Source organism: Meleagris gallopavo, chromosome 10 (assembly GCF_000146605.3).
Source record: "Meleagris gallopavo isolate NT-WF06-2002-E0010 breed Aviagen turkey brand Nicholas breeding stock chromosome 10, Turkey_5.1, whole genome shotgun sequence".
Lineage (NCBI taxonomy): Eukaryota > Metazoa > Chordata > Aves > Galliformes > Phasianidae > Meleagris > Meleagris gallopavo.
The window spans coordinates 14,231,323-14,245,995 of NC_015020.2; the positions used below are offsets into that span (position 1 = coordinate 14,231,323).

Here is a 14,673-nt window from a genome sequence, read left to right on the forward strand (position 1 = left end):
GCTGGATGGGGCTGTGAGCAACCTGATCTGGTGGGAGGTGTCCCTCCCTATAGCAAGGGGATGGAACCAGATGATTTTAGAGGTTCCTTCCAACCCAAACCATTCTATCATTCTCTTTTTTGCAGGGAAACCCTTGGTTCCTTGGTTTCCCACACTGCAGGCACCAGGCCGGCCTCCTGCCAGCCCAGCAGCTGAGGGAAGATGGATGGCACTGGGAGGGAGCAAGGAACCCAAGCGGCCCTGCAGCTGCTCCTCCATCCCCTGCCCTTCTCTGCCACCACCCAGGTGGAACACAGCTCTGTTGCAAAGCCTGATGACAAAAGGCAGTTTGTTTTATGGCAGACAGGAACAACACCGGAGCAAAGGCAGCCTGGCAGGGCAGCTTGCACAAGAAAATCACCAGTTTCACCTTGGGTTATATGTTGATCTGAGAGGACATTTTTTTTTCAGTTTGTTTTCAGAACAAAAGCTTTTGTCTACACCTTATTCCCTAATGGGATTTTTATCAGTAAGGACAAAGTTTATCAGCTCTCCAGGCAATGCTGAGGAAGGAGGACGTGGCCTGTGCAAAAACCCCTTGAGCCCTTGGGATATTTCTCTTCTACCCAAACACCAACCAGTAAGCAGGAGGGATGGAACCAGTCCTACACACTGTGCCTCGGCCTACAGGAATGATATCTATTTAAATAAGAATTTCTGATGATCATTCACTGCTCCGTAGGCAGGATTCAGAGAAAGCAGTCATTTTTGAGCCTTTTATTTGTGATGGCCATTGTCAAGATGCTAAATAAAGCAAGTTTTCCAAACTGGTTGTTGACATTTCCTTTATTCCACGCCTTCCCAGAAGCCCTGATGGAACAGAACCCAAAGCATGTTCAAGTTTAAGGTCTTGAGCCTGCAGTGATTGCACTCAGGAGAAAACTCAATGCGGTGAAGACCAGGACTCATAACAAGGATATGGTTTGACCTTCACAGCCACAGACAGTAATTCACAGCCAGGTTTCTCCCACCAGGATGAGTGCAGCAGCTTCCCCCAGGTGCTGCCCATTCCTGCCCTGGGCACATAGACATTGCCCTTTATCTGGTGCCACTTGCACCTCCTTGTGGGGTTTGTGCCTTGCTTTGGATACACAATTTCTCCTTTCCACACACTGTCTAGCTACTCCATACCTCCCATATTATATCTCTGTCTTCTCATCAGTTTTCTCTCCCTCCATTTTTTATTTTTTTTTCCCTCCACATTCTGGCACCCTGCAAAAAGGTTCAGTTGACCCAGCAGAACCAAAATGCAGCTGACTGCCTTCACAGCTCAGCATTCAGCACTGAGCTTTATACTGGGATTTCTTCCTACAAAATTCGATGGATTTAATTTTCATAATTACATCAAGTTCGGTTCTAGCTCCTCTCATAAGGACAGACACTCAAACACTAACAGATGCCTCCCTTCAAATGCCTCACAGTGTTTTGACATTGAATTTTGGTAGGCAGAAGCATGCTGCACTGTGTTTGACATTCTGATTTTTACCTTTGGGCCATTTTTACAGAAGTAAAATCAGCTCTGCCAATACTTGCAGCTAGGAACATGGCACATAATGGGTGCCAATAAGGGATGCAATTTCTCTTAGGGAAATTCTCCAGGTCTTTGTATCAAGGCTTTTTTGACCTCTAGGACTCATAAACACTATTTATTTTCAGTTGCCAAGCCTTCAGCCTGTGTCTTCTGGATTCCAAAATTATTTCAGCCAGCCCTCTTTTTGCTGAGTCCAAAATACACTTTTAATTTTCTCTGTAATTCTTATCACACTCACGGTAACTCATGTAACTCATCTATATTAGATGACGTCAGCAGCTTGAAATGCACAGGAGCTGTCTGTCTCTTTGACACATAAGACAGCATATTTCATCTTAATTGGCAGTCCCCTGGTCTATATAGCAAAGCAGTGTAAGAGCCCCAGAGAACATCTGCAAGGATCCAAAGAGAGGAGACAGTCAGCTGCATCTCCAACGTGGCAGCTGGTGAACAAATGGCATTACTGCCCCAGAACAAACCTAGAAAACAAAACTAACCTGAATTCTAATAACTAGATACAGCCATCAGATGCTCTGGTCTGTAGATAAAACACTTCTTTGGAAAACTCATTTCCTTGGAGGTGATGCATTTCACATTCTGGAAGCTGATGCTTGACAGAAAGCAGCTCTATATTTACAGGATAAGTGCATTTATTCAAGACCCTTGGAGTGTGTAGGACACAGATGCTGCAGCAGTGCCCACTTTTCCTCCCCACAGAGCTGGGAAAACAGGATCAAAACAGAACTTTGCAGCTCCTTACCTTTTCAATTTTTTCATCAAGCATTCTGAAGAATTCTTGTTGGCTTTCAGAGATGTGCATGCTGAAAAGCAAAGGCAGAGCATCAGTACCAACAGAACTTTTTCCATTTAAAAAACACTCACACTGACCCAGCTTTAAGTTTTCACCCCACGGAAAAATAAATCACTTCATGATTTTGCTCTACAGAAGACATTCTTGCATTTGATTCTGCATGTGTGCTAGACTTGGGATGGTAACCAGCATCCACACCCATCCAGAGGAAACCTCACAACCCACTGCCTTTCCTTGGGCTAGAAAAGCCCCCTCAAAACAAAGTGCTGAAGACTGCCAGCTTCACCAGCACAAAGTGCCTGCAATGTGAGATGAAGGTCTGAATCACAGCCTTGTTCTGCAAAACCTCCCTGCCCCACTACAGGTGGGCAAGTACTCACGTGTGGCCTCAGGCTCAGCTTGGGTGACCCCACAGACCATTCACACCAATCAAATCTACAGCATCAAGAGGCTCAGCATTTAGTGAGGGGGTTCTGCATAAGTGGATAGGGCTGGAAAAGACCACTTTTGGCTGTCAAACACTTGATGGTAGCACAAGACAACAAGCTCTTCCCCAGGGGTGTCCTGGGATCCCAAAATACAGCAAAGGCAGACACAAAGGGAAAGAGTGAGGAGATGAAGGTGAGGATGTGAGGCAGACAATACTTGGGGTGTGTCTGCTCTATTTATGCTATGGGGTGGTAAGAGCCTCTTTCCTGAAATAACAACATCCTTTCTGCAACACAGGGGTGGAGCATCCTCTGGAACTGCAGCAAAGCCTGGGCATGTGGGGTCTGCAGAGAAATGCCAGGCACTGAAGGCAGGAAGGAAAGAGAGCAGAGGGAGAAGGAATGGGAGACTGGTGCCAGTCATAACAGCGATGCCAGGTAGTCTGAAGGGCACGTAGATCTTGAAGCTTTTCTTCAATGGTAATGGGGAGAAAATGCTTGTATGGGGCAGCAAACCCTGCCATCTGTCCTCTGGGCAGGCAGATTCCTGGCCCTGAAGACCCACTCACTTTACAGATGATAATGTAACTTTCGGAAGCAGATGAAAAATTCCTACACTTGGAGTCCCCAGCAGATTGCAGAATTCAATCCCCAAGTGTCACCATTGGACAGAAACAGCTGTTGGCAAAGGCTGCTGCTCTGATGACCAAAACATGGAGATTTCTCAGCAGATGGAAGGAGCGTGACCACAAGCCCTATTGTAATGCTGGTACACCCAATGGGTAAGGGGATGCAGGAACTCAGCCCCAGCAGAGACCTCGAGGGACCTGCAGTGTACAGCAGGGAGGGGAAGCATCCCCACTGAAGCACAGCTCTTGCTGTATCGTGAGATGGAGAGAGCTCTGGAAACATGCTTTTGCCTTCGTGCCGTCGAAGATCCAGTTTTGGGTCAAATCAGACTGCTCACTTCAACCATGGTTAGTAAGAAAGCTAAGTGGAAGGGATAAAAAGGTATTGCACTGCCATAAACATCAGAATTCCCATTGGGGACAGGACACGATCCTCAGAAAAGTTTAACCAAGCAGTAAAATTGCCCTGAGATCTAAAGCTGCAGCACACAAATGTGACAGTGTGCGTGTTTTGAGGAGCCGTGGGAAATTATAAAATCCTTAGCAGGGAAAAATACTGAGAGAGAAAAGCACCGCATTGAAGCAGAAGAACTCTTTTTCCCCAGAAAGAAATCAGAAAACATCAGGAAGCACATTTATGTTTTAAATGTTCCGTGCCTGGCTGATGGAACACATTTTACCAAAAAATGGGATTCTCCAAGATGTCAGCTGAGTTGGTTTGCAAGGGCAAGATGCAAGGACGAAGCCCCACGAAGGTACAGCTTCACTAGCACCCAGCATGGCAAGGAAGGACCGGCTCCTCGGCCTTGCCAAAGTCCCCCTAAGTTTACTGCTGGCTCCTTACACATTGCTTTAGAATTTCAGGGCTGCAGGTGTAGAAATCTAAATCCTCCTATGTACAGGAGAAGCCCTTACTTTGGTAATGTAGTCTGCTTTTCATTTTGAAATAACACCCATTCTTGCAAGAGTGCTAAAAGAAACACCTTACCATTTACCTGTCTGTTTCTGCTCCTTTAGCTAAGCTGCCCTTTCCCACGCTGCCCGGGATGCACTAGAAGAGGGGACTCTTCAAAAAGAAGGGCTCCTTCTGGCCCAGGCTGACTAACACTTGCAGGCACAGAAGAAGACAACTGTGCTTGATATCAAAGCACTGGAATACATCTCTGACCCTGCTGGGAAGGAGCAGGCCGCAGTAATGAAGCACAGCTTTGCTTTGCTGAATGGTGGTTCTACCCTCACCTCCTTGCTGCAAATTTCTTTGCAATTACATCCAAAGCACTTTGTCTCCTCTGTTTGAAAGGAGACTGACTTACACTGTCAGTTCATTAGGAAATTAGTGAAACTGCATACAGTGCACTTGGTATGTGGCAAGTTTAAGTTAATAAGTGTCCTGAAGGCAGAGCATAAAGAACAGCATTACTGCTGATGTTCAAAACTCAGCAGCAAAGGTTTATCGTCTCTCTGTTAAGAACCTGATATATAGCTCCTCATAGTGTTATTTTCAATCCAATTAGTGATTAAAACATAATGGTGAATTAGATAAGAAACAAGTAACTACCATCAGTAACAGCCCTGCCATAGGAGCTAAATATTTCATAGCATATGCCACGTGGACTGCTCTCAGCCAGGCCATCTCAGCTGCGAATCAGCCTTCATTCCAAGGAACAACCTCACTGCTTGAAATGGAAGGGCTCTCCCAGGGGTCTGACAGGCTCTATGTCTGCTACCATAAGCTGAGAGCCAGCAAAAGCTTCCCTGGGAACTTAGCAGCTAGTTTTCAGGAACACCAGTGCACATATATGTTTGTCTGTGTGTAAAATATGAAAAACTGAGAAGTAACACAGTATGGTATTCCTGTAAGGCATGGCAAGGTGCATCTCACACACATTGAGGTCCTGCATCTCAGCTGTACAAGGGACAAGACACTGCAGGAGGCTGATGCCAACATTGCTCTTACCTGATTTAGGTAAAGTGGGTATGGATTTAGGGCTGCTCGAACCACCAACTGGCTTAACTGGGCCACAGATACTACTTCAATTCTGCAATTGTTTGTATTAAAATTAAATAAAACCAACTGAACTTACTTTGCTCTGGGTTGATGTACTAATCCTGGGATCTCTTTATTAGATTTAAGTCTTACATTTGAACTGGCACTTTTTTCCTGGAACACACAGAAAACACAACAGAGATACCATCAGCATTTATCAAGCAACAAAGCACGCAAGCATTTCTCATCACAGTGTCACACTCTGCTGCTCCTTGCCACCTGTGCAACCAAATGAGAAAAGCTCACCAGAAACAAAATTGAAGGCAACACCACTGATGCTACAGCCTTGTGAGATGCAGGGCCATCGTCCTGGGTGGGAAACTGTGAAACATTCCCTGCAGAAGGACGCAGCCCCTCCAGTCTGCATGGTGTGCTTGGGATAGCTGGTGGGAGGGAGCTGAGTCAAACTTGCAGCCTTCCTGCCAAGCAAATCCATCCCCACCACCTCAGTGACAACTTAGGAAATGCAAACCCAAGAATTAACGCTTCTGTGGGTAATTTTGATGGTTTTGTTTTGTCTTATTTAGTCTTTAGATGTCTGAATCACACAATGTGATTTTTAAGAGGGACACTAAATCACTGAATTTAAAAAAAGGCAGGCTGTCTAGCATTTAATATTTTAATGAATAATTCTACAAGAGCTGTAAGCATCAACTGCCTCAGCAAATTTAACGCTGTTTAATGCATGCCTTCTAATCCTCCCTAACAGAAAACAGTGCCTTGCATGAAAATAAAGTGAGGGAGAAAGAAGCCTCTATCCCAAGTCCTACCAAACATCCATCTGCCCCAGCCACAGCTTCTCTTGGATCCTGCACTGGAAAGTCAAAGCAGCAGAACAAGACAGAACCATTTGCTTTAAAATCATTTTATAGTTGTGAGAACTACTGGTGATAGGCAGACAGCTGCACTGGATGATCTTGTAGGTCTTCTTCAACCTTGGTGATCCAATGACTCCATGATTCTAACGGTGAGTGACTGACTTACTTACCCAGGAAGAAGGAAATAGATTTTGAGTTTACTTGACTTCAATAGTGCAAAGTTTACTCTTTCCCTCCTACTGCTTCTGATAATTAACACTCTTCCATTATTTATGACTTACAATTCCTTTACCTAACCAGAGAACATGTCACCTCCTCCATCTGCTGTTCAGCAGGAACAAACAAAAGGAGTTGGGAGGGAAATGAAAACCAACAGGGCCCCAAATTGGCTCGGTCCTTCATTTTTCACTGTTATTTATGGCACTGACAGTTCATCACACTGACCAAAATAAAGGCTTCGACAGAAGCTGATACTCAAAAATAACTCCTCAGAGTATACTCAAATGGAATATTCCCCTCCATCACTTGGAAGAGAAACTGATTCATCAGAAATGAATGGCTTGGACTCTAACTTAGAGCACAGCCAGATGACCTGGGAGCCATGAGACACACACTTGGTCAGCCCATCCATTTGGCGTTCTCCTACCCCAGGATCACCCAACCTGGGATGCAGAGGCACTTCTTTCAGTTCAGCCTTATTCTTCTCTCTTTCTGAAGCATAAGAGTCAGTCATTAACATTTCAGAAGTTAGCATGCATCGGCAGAACCACAAGTGTTTTTAGAGTCCTAATCTGCTGCAAATAGAAATTAATATGCTAAATTCAGCCTTTAATCTAGCTCTGCTTATACGGATTATTGGAAGGAAATGCATCAAATAATGCCCCTCACCAGCACTTCAAAAATAAACCCTCCAGGATGCTGTACTTAGACAGGGGCATTAGCTAGCCTATGGTAAAAATGCTCACAGTGGTACATTTAACTCCCCATTATTTTGCAATTAATCATTATCAAGGTAAAGCTGTCAGCAAATCAAGGTGATTTCATTTGATAGATACGTAAATTCTTGTTAATTCCTCCATAAAGGATGTGCCATATCACAATTTCGGGGCATTAACAGATGGCAGTGACTGCACCACCAGCTGCTATTAACACAGCAACAGCCACTACTGCCATTATAATTAAATCTCTGTCAGCATTTCCCCTGATGCTTCCAAAGCCATCTCCAGCAGCACTGGTACTTCAGGTATTTTCTTAAAGTGTCTACAGAAGGACAGAGGTGAGCTGCCAACAACTCAACTCCCTTCACACGTGTGGCCACACACAGGGCTTCATAATGCAAGGCTGAGAGCAAGATGCTCTCATAAACACCAACGTATTTAATGAAGAGACTACATTTTGTTCCATGTGTTTTTCTCCTTAGCTGATGAAACCGGCCAGAAAGAAATCAATTAAAGGTGCAATTAGCAATTCTGCCACCCAATGGCTGATTTTCATTAACCAGCAGTCGCATGTTGGTCTTCAATCGTTTCCCTCTAAAGTTATGGTAATCGAAAAAATATGCAACCAGACAGGGGAAAAGCCACAGAACAGGAGAACTGCATGCCAGCAAAATGAGCCTCTTTGCATTGACTCTGTTGGAGTGTGGATGGTGCTGAGCCCACCTTCCTCCTATCCGTGCCATCAGGGATGATGCTCATCACTCTTCCACAGTAAGTCTCTCAACATCAGCTGTGAGAAAAGCCAACGTTGGCACAAACTCTGATCCCTCCCAGACGTCTGTGACTGCTGATAGGACACAGTGTGGGCTTTCATACAGGCTGATGGATGCATGAAAGCAGTCAGTGGGTGCTGGCGCTGCTCCGTGGCTGATGCACGCATTGCCCCAGTCCTGGGCAGCACCTTGTAATAGATATCAGGCTTGATTTCTTCAGCTAAGAATGAAGGGCTTGCTCATGGTGCCTTCTCCCTACAAAAGATCATTCTCAATAAATCTGACACCAAAAAATAATTTTTTGAGTAGGTTTGTTAAGTTTTACCCTTACATAACGGACAGGGAGAGCTCAAAGCCTGAAGATTTCAGGTTGAAATCGTGGCCACTCAAGCATGGAAAGAAAAGGGAGGTAGAAACATGTGGGCAGGTATTGCTGGAAAAAAATCAGATTCTTTGAACCCTGCCGACATCATGCATGCAGCCTGCAGAAACGCCAGGATCGTAAGCCAGATTTGGCAGGAAGAAATCCTATGCCCTTATCAGCAGCCTATAGCTTTCTCCAACTCATTGCAGTCATCCTGAAACTCATCCTCCTTGCCAGCTATAACTGGGTGATATTACTGTATGGACTGCAGCTCCAGAAATGCGGAATATGGAGGAGAGCACACACACGCACCTATTCAATCTTACTCAGCAAAATACAATTTAAAGTATTGATTACAAGGGCTGGAAGGATCTGCTTTTTCCTTAGATTGGCTTATTCACTGGCTTGCACATTCAGCTGAAAGTAAGATGAGTTAGAGCAGTAAGTAATTTGTAGCTGCTTTTTTAAATGCCTTTGAAGAAGCTAAGATCAGGGGTGATTACTAGCAGAAAACCTAATGAGCCAATTATGCTCATTAGGTAAGTAAGGCTGAGGGATCCAAACAAATGTGAAAAATCCATCCAAAAATGTAAAGTTGAGAAGAAAAGAAAAAAAGGAAGAGGAAGCAAAGAGCTCCCTCTGGAGAGAGTCAAAGGACTTCTGCAATACCTAAATACAGTTCATGGATGTGGCTCTGGGCAGCCTGGGCTGCTGGTTGGTGACCCTGCACATAGCAGGGGGTTGAAACTACATGAGCATTGTGGTCCTTTTCAACCCAGGCCATTCTGTGATTTTATGACCACCGAAGAGCAGAAAATAAAATAAAAGAGAATTTCCGACCACAAAAGGATTTTTAAAGGCATTAATATTTACTAGGTCTAACAGCAAGAAGTTTTTAAACCTCCCCATCAGCTTTTCAACCCCTCCTCCTTCACTGTGCATATTAGAAAGCCTGGACTACTTGGTCATGGGAATTCCAATGCATTTTTTAGAACCACATGCCAGGAAGGCTAAAGATGAACTGAAATACTGATGTAGGAAGAGATGGAACGAAGGCAGGAAACGAAGGCAGCTAAGCAGACAAAACGACTGGTGAGAAACAGAAATGATAAATACGAGCAGCCATTTCCTTTAGAACCTCTCAGCTGAACTTTGCCATTTTATTCTTGTTTCACCCTCTGCGGGGATTGCACGTGTGAATCTTCCCATCCAGAAAAATAAAAATGTTTCTATCTCCAAGCTCCTTCATGCAGATACGCTGCCAAACTTCACACTTCAAGGGGTCCCTTCCAGAAAAGTAGAAATCACCTGCAAAGTGCCTCTGTTCTGCAGCAGGAGGATGGCACTGCCCTGAACATCAGGGCTTCTCAGCTCCTCCAGTTTCGGTGGTACTCCAGGATGGGAGGCAGATAAAGGGGAATGTCTGCAAGATTTCCAGAAGGCAACTGCGTGCAAAAATAAGTTGAGGAATGACCCCTGTGCAACTGCTCTGCAAGAACCTGAAAACTACCCCTCGCCATTCTGTACAGCACATAGCTTGGGATTGCTTCAGGGCACGAAGGATATTTGCTCACACTGAGAGATGCCCAGAAATACTGCAAAGAAAATGGAGACCTGCTCACCAACCCTCCGAACACACCCCATCTTTAATGGCTTTGGTACATCAGGGTGGTTGGAAGTTTTATCTAGCGAATAAAAAATAGATGGATCGAGTTTTAAAAAAATACATTACTGACAACTTACAAGACCAGACTGGCTCTGGAGGAAACTTTAAAGGATTTTAGGGCTCTTAGCAACAGAAAGCACAACCAACCTTACTTTTGCTCTTTTGCAGGTATGTCAGTCTTCTGGACAGTACAGCCACCCTGGCTCAAAGTTATCTTACTGCTTATTAAGCCTGTGTCATTAATTATTCTCTCCCACTCAACAAGCTTTTTACAGAAATATAGTTATTTATAGTAAATGTATATATTACTCGTGCCCTCAAATTTTTCATGCAGATCTCCTGAAAGTAGTTTTCCAGCAAGTGTAGTAATGTGGAAAAAGCTGGCATTAAGCATGAAACAAGGGCATGGCATGAAGTCTGTAAAACATTTATGACCAGGAATAAATAACATAGAGCCTTAGAAGCAATCTGGTGTGTTAAGCAGCCTGTTTGCATCAGGACACATACCCATTAGTTTGTGCTCCAAGAAGGCACTTTGCTGGAATGGCAAGCAGGTTTTTGCTACTGCAATTTTTGCAGAGGTTCTTAGTGGGATGGGTTTGAAAAGCTTTACGTCCTTCAAAGACACGCAAGAGAAAATATCTGGAGAGCCAGATGCGTCATTTCCAGGCTTTTTAAATAGCTGGATGCAAAATTTTTTCTGAGGAGAGACTGGGCTTTGCCAGCCTGCTTGCAGAATGTGCCTCCATCCACCCTGAAAGATGCCTCCAACAGCACAGACAAGCACAGCATCCTGAGACCTTCCTGCACAGACAGAACCAGCCAAGACCAATGACAAACACACTCTGAATGCTCCCATACATCACCCCATGGGTGCCCAACCTTTTGGCTTGCCTAGGCTGCTTTGAGTGAAGAGGAATTGTCTTGGGCCGCATATACGTAGGGTCTCTCTGAAAGTAAATCCTATTTATTTCCACTGAAACTACACAGATAGAATGAGCACAGTAGCTGCAGTAGGGCAAATTCCCAGCTACACAACAACGTTTTCATCAGTCACCACCGTTAGCTATGCAGCAATGAAGACGACCCTGCATGCTACGGTTGTGAAAACCTGCACCAACAGAGGGGACCCACTGTCACTGTCACCACTGCTGAGGAGCACCACCAACCCCTCACTGTGCCAGCATCCACTGCCTGGTCTCATAAATGTTCAGCAATCATTGATGAACGTTCATTACTCTTTTCTCAAGATATTTTTGCCCCTTGTACAACCAGAGATGAATCGAAGGCTCAACTGTAAACACAGATCTCTTCTGTGTTCGTCGCTTGCAAGTCAGCAAGGAGGAAAAACTGAACTAATTAGAAAACATGGTGCAAATCAAGAAAATCAGTTAAACCAAACGCAAGCAGAATAAACAACTGCTAGAAGTATTCCTGACCAGGGTCATGGCAGAAAAATTACAGTAGCACTACTCATCAATACAAATGTGCTTGCAATGGGAAGGTTTTGAGATGCACAGCCTGCAGGGCTGGTTCTCATGCATAAAGCAGCAGCATCAATACAGAAACCATCTCCATGCGTCCCTAACACACAGGCACTCCCACACCAGTTATTCCCACAACGTTTTTCCAATTCCCACAGCCTGACATCACAGGAAACACTCTGAACATGTGGAGCATCGCATGCAGCAGGCAGTGTGCTGCTGCAGAATGCCCACTGCTGGCCAACTGCGTCTTCCACTTGCTGTGAGTCTGATGAAGGGAACAAAAACACAGCCATGTACGTTCCAAAACAGCAAGGATTCACTACAATAAACTCTCATTCTCTGTCCAAGGTGAACATTTTTAAATTTTTGGTAGATTGCAATCGTGTAAATGTCATCTCTGGCACATACTTAAATGCCTGTATTTTGATCTTCTCAGCGGCTGTTTTGTTTGCATTAACTTTGAAAGCTGTACAGGACACAGGATTTAAGACCCAACAGAACAAAGCTACAGTTCTTGTTACCTGGCAATTTTCCTAAGCATGGGTAAAACTTACACTTCAAAGAACTTAATAGTGTGAATATTGTTAAGTTTGACATGTACTAGGATATACAAGAGTATTATGGTGTGAATGGAACCTGAGTTATGGATTTGTACGATCTTTTCATTGCCTTGTTTTTCCACAAATAGCAGAAAGAAACATTTTTATTTCACAAAGAACACAGCAGCCTGCTCGCTTTCTGAGTTTCTAACCCTCAGAAATGGATTTTGTATGAATTCCCCAAACAAATTTACTTGAGTGATACTGAGAATAGATATGATATACAGCAGAATGAAAGGCAATCATAGACGGCTCAAATATGTTATAAGCTGTTTAAATCAGTAATGGAAGCTGAGTTTTTGTGCTAAGTTTACCTGGAAGATGAGCAGATAAATGTGTCTCCTGGGTGTTAGCAAAAAGGGGCACCAACAGAGCAAACATATTCCATCCAGGATGAATGAGAAATAGCTTGGGATACCCACAATACTGCAGATTGGAAGATATCCAAACCAATACTGGATTAAAAAAAAACTCCATTAAGATCCAATTACAGGCCTGGAAATACTGATGTCTAACAGATATTGACTGTTATACTAGATGATCTCAGTGGTTTTTTTCAGCCTTAATGATTCTGTGACTCAACAGTAACTGAGTGATTCTGTGCCTGATAAGCCCTTTACTGTCCCATCTGATTTTAAAGTGCCCATCATCTCTCTGCATTACTTCTTCCCAAGCCTCATGGGTAGGTGTGGGCACAGAAAAGACTCAAAAGGAGCTCTGCTCTCTTTTGCCAGAAAGTTGTACATCTTTTCTCCAAGAAAACACCATCATGAAACTCTGCAAGCTCTGTCATCTGACAGCTTCCCATAGTCTCAGCCAGCACTAAAGGAAGGTATTTCAGAGTATTGTCTAATTGCACCACCTGAGGGCACATATCTAAACTACTTCAAGGATTTTTGTCTAATCCATTCTCCAAATCCCAGTCCTGTGGGTTTTCTCAACAGCCTGTCTTTCACTTTGCGACCTCCCTGAAAGTTCCAATGTCTGTCCTAATAATCAACTTAAATCTTTGCCCGATATCTTCTGGCATTTGTCTGTGGTCATGGAGGAAAGCTGTCTGTCCTGCCTTTTAAAGCAACCTTTTCTGCACCAAGTGACTTGCCTTTTCCTTCTGTATTTTTAGGCTAAACAAATCAATTCATTCCACCTTCCATTAGAGCTTATGTTTGCTAAGCCTCCTATTCTTGTCACTCCCCTCTGGGCTCTTTCCCATCTGCCTACAGAGTTTGCTTCTCATTTTGGTCACAGCATTTAAAGCCTTACTGAAGTCAGGATGTATCACGTGTATTGCCACATCGGAGAGCAGGAGATGCTCTTGTTTTTGATGTGGCATCTAAAAACCAGTGAGGTTAACCTCCCACATTCAGAGATTGCATTTCTCCGCAGGCTCTGTCTGAGACTCATAAGCAAATGGACAGAAACTGCATGCAGCTCCACCAACCATTTTTACTCTCAAGGTTTCACGAAAAAAAAAGAAAAAAGAAAAGAAGCTTAGCTTTGCAAAACAGGTTAGATCATGTATTTGGGAATTAGAGCCCAACTCTTTCAAAAAGAGGCAGCACTGGTTCAAGACTCTCAGACGTGTGTGAGCCTTCTCAGGATGCGCTTACTTTGTTACTGCGCACCATGGTTTGCAGATGAAATTATCATAAGCTTTACTACCAAATATTCAGAGTACATCTACACACTGAGCATTCATATATCAGAAAACCCAAGGTAAATAAATGCTCCAGAAGAAATAAACTGAGCTTGACATTTCTAATGGGTACATAAGCTGTGTAGTACATTGCTCAACAGTGCAACTCCACTTTAGCAGCCAAAGAGCTGCTAAGGGTCATCTGTCTTCCTGCCTCAACCCTTGGATTACTAAAACTAAACCAAAACAATAATGTGGTAGAAAAAGAATGGTCCTAATGTAAAATATCTGCACATTCCATGACTCACGGCCCAACATGTCTTCCTAAAATTAACAAAAATCACATGCAACCAAAACATACATTCTTATATCATCGTCAACTTTTCTGTTTCGAATCAAAACCAGTTTTCAAATCTGCAACTTGACTTTCAGCCACTTCCAGAAGCCAAGTTTTAACATAGTTTTCTTTTCAAGCCACGAAAGTGCAAAGGTAGGAAAAGTAGCTCTATAATTTAACAGGTTTTTTCCATCAAAAGAATGTTCAGAAAATGCTGTGCCACCACATTACTACCAAGAGGTGCAGTACTGCCAAACATGAAAGCTTTCTGCCTGAATTAGAAGCACACTCCAATGCACATTCATAGGAATGGTACTTACAAGTGGGAGAACGCAAGGGTTTAGTGCAAAAATACAGTCTCATTTTTCACTGCATGTTGCAGTTTTATCAATTACTTCCCTACACTTAATTAACTCCTTGTTTCATCTTAATGCGATAATGAGAACTTTAATTCAAGTCATATACCACATCAATGATCCTAACAGCAGAAATAGATTTTATTAAAGCCACCAAAGCCCCATAATCCCCCTGCATTTTTGTAACAGGATGAGCCAAATACAAGCATAGCAG

The 14,673-nt window shown here is 43.6% G+C and overlaps 1 protein-coding gene across 1 annotated transcript in view; it reads right to left on the reverse strand.

The window, feature by feature from the left end:
• Nucleotides 1-2,288: 2,288 nt before the first annotated feature.
• Nucleotides 2,289-14,673, reverse strand: part of C10H1orf21 (chromosome 10 C1orf21 homolog) — a 47,544-nt gene continuing 35,159 nt past the window's right edge. Inside the window, exons 3-4 of the mRNA XM_010715839.1 lie at nt 5,523-5,599; nt 2,289-2,391 (exon numbers count right to left, since the gene is read on the reverse strand). Coding sequence (XP_010714141.1) covers nt 2,304-2,391; nt 5,523-5,599 — 165 coding nt within the window. The 3' untranslated portion in view covers nt 2,289-2,303. The remainder of the gene's footprint in view (nt 2,392-5,522; nt 5,600-14,673) is intronic.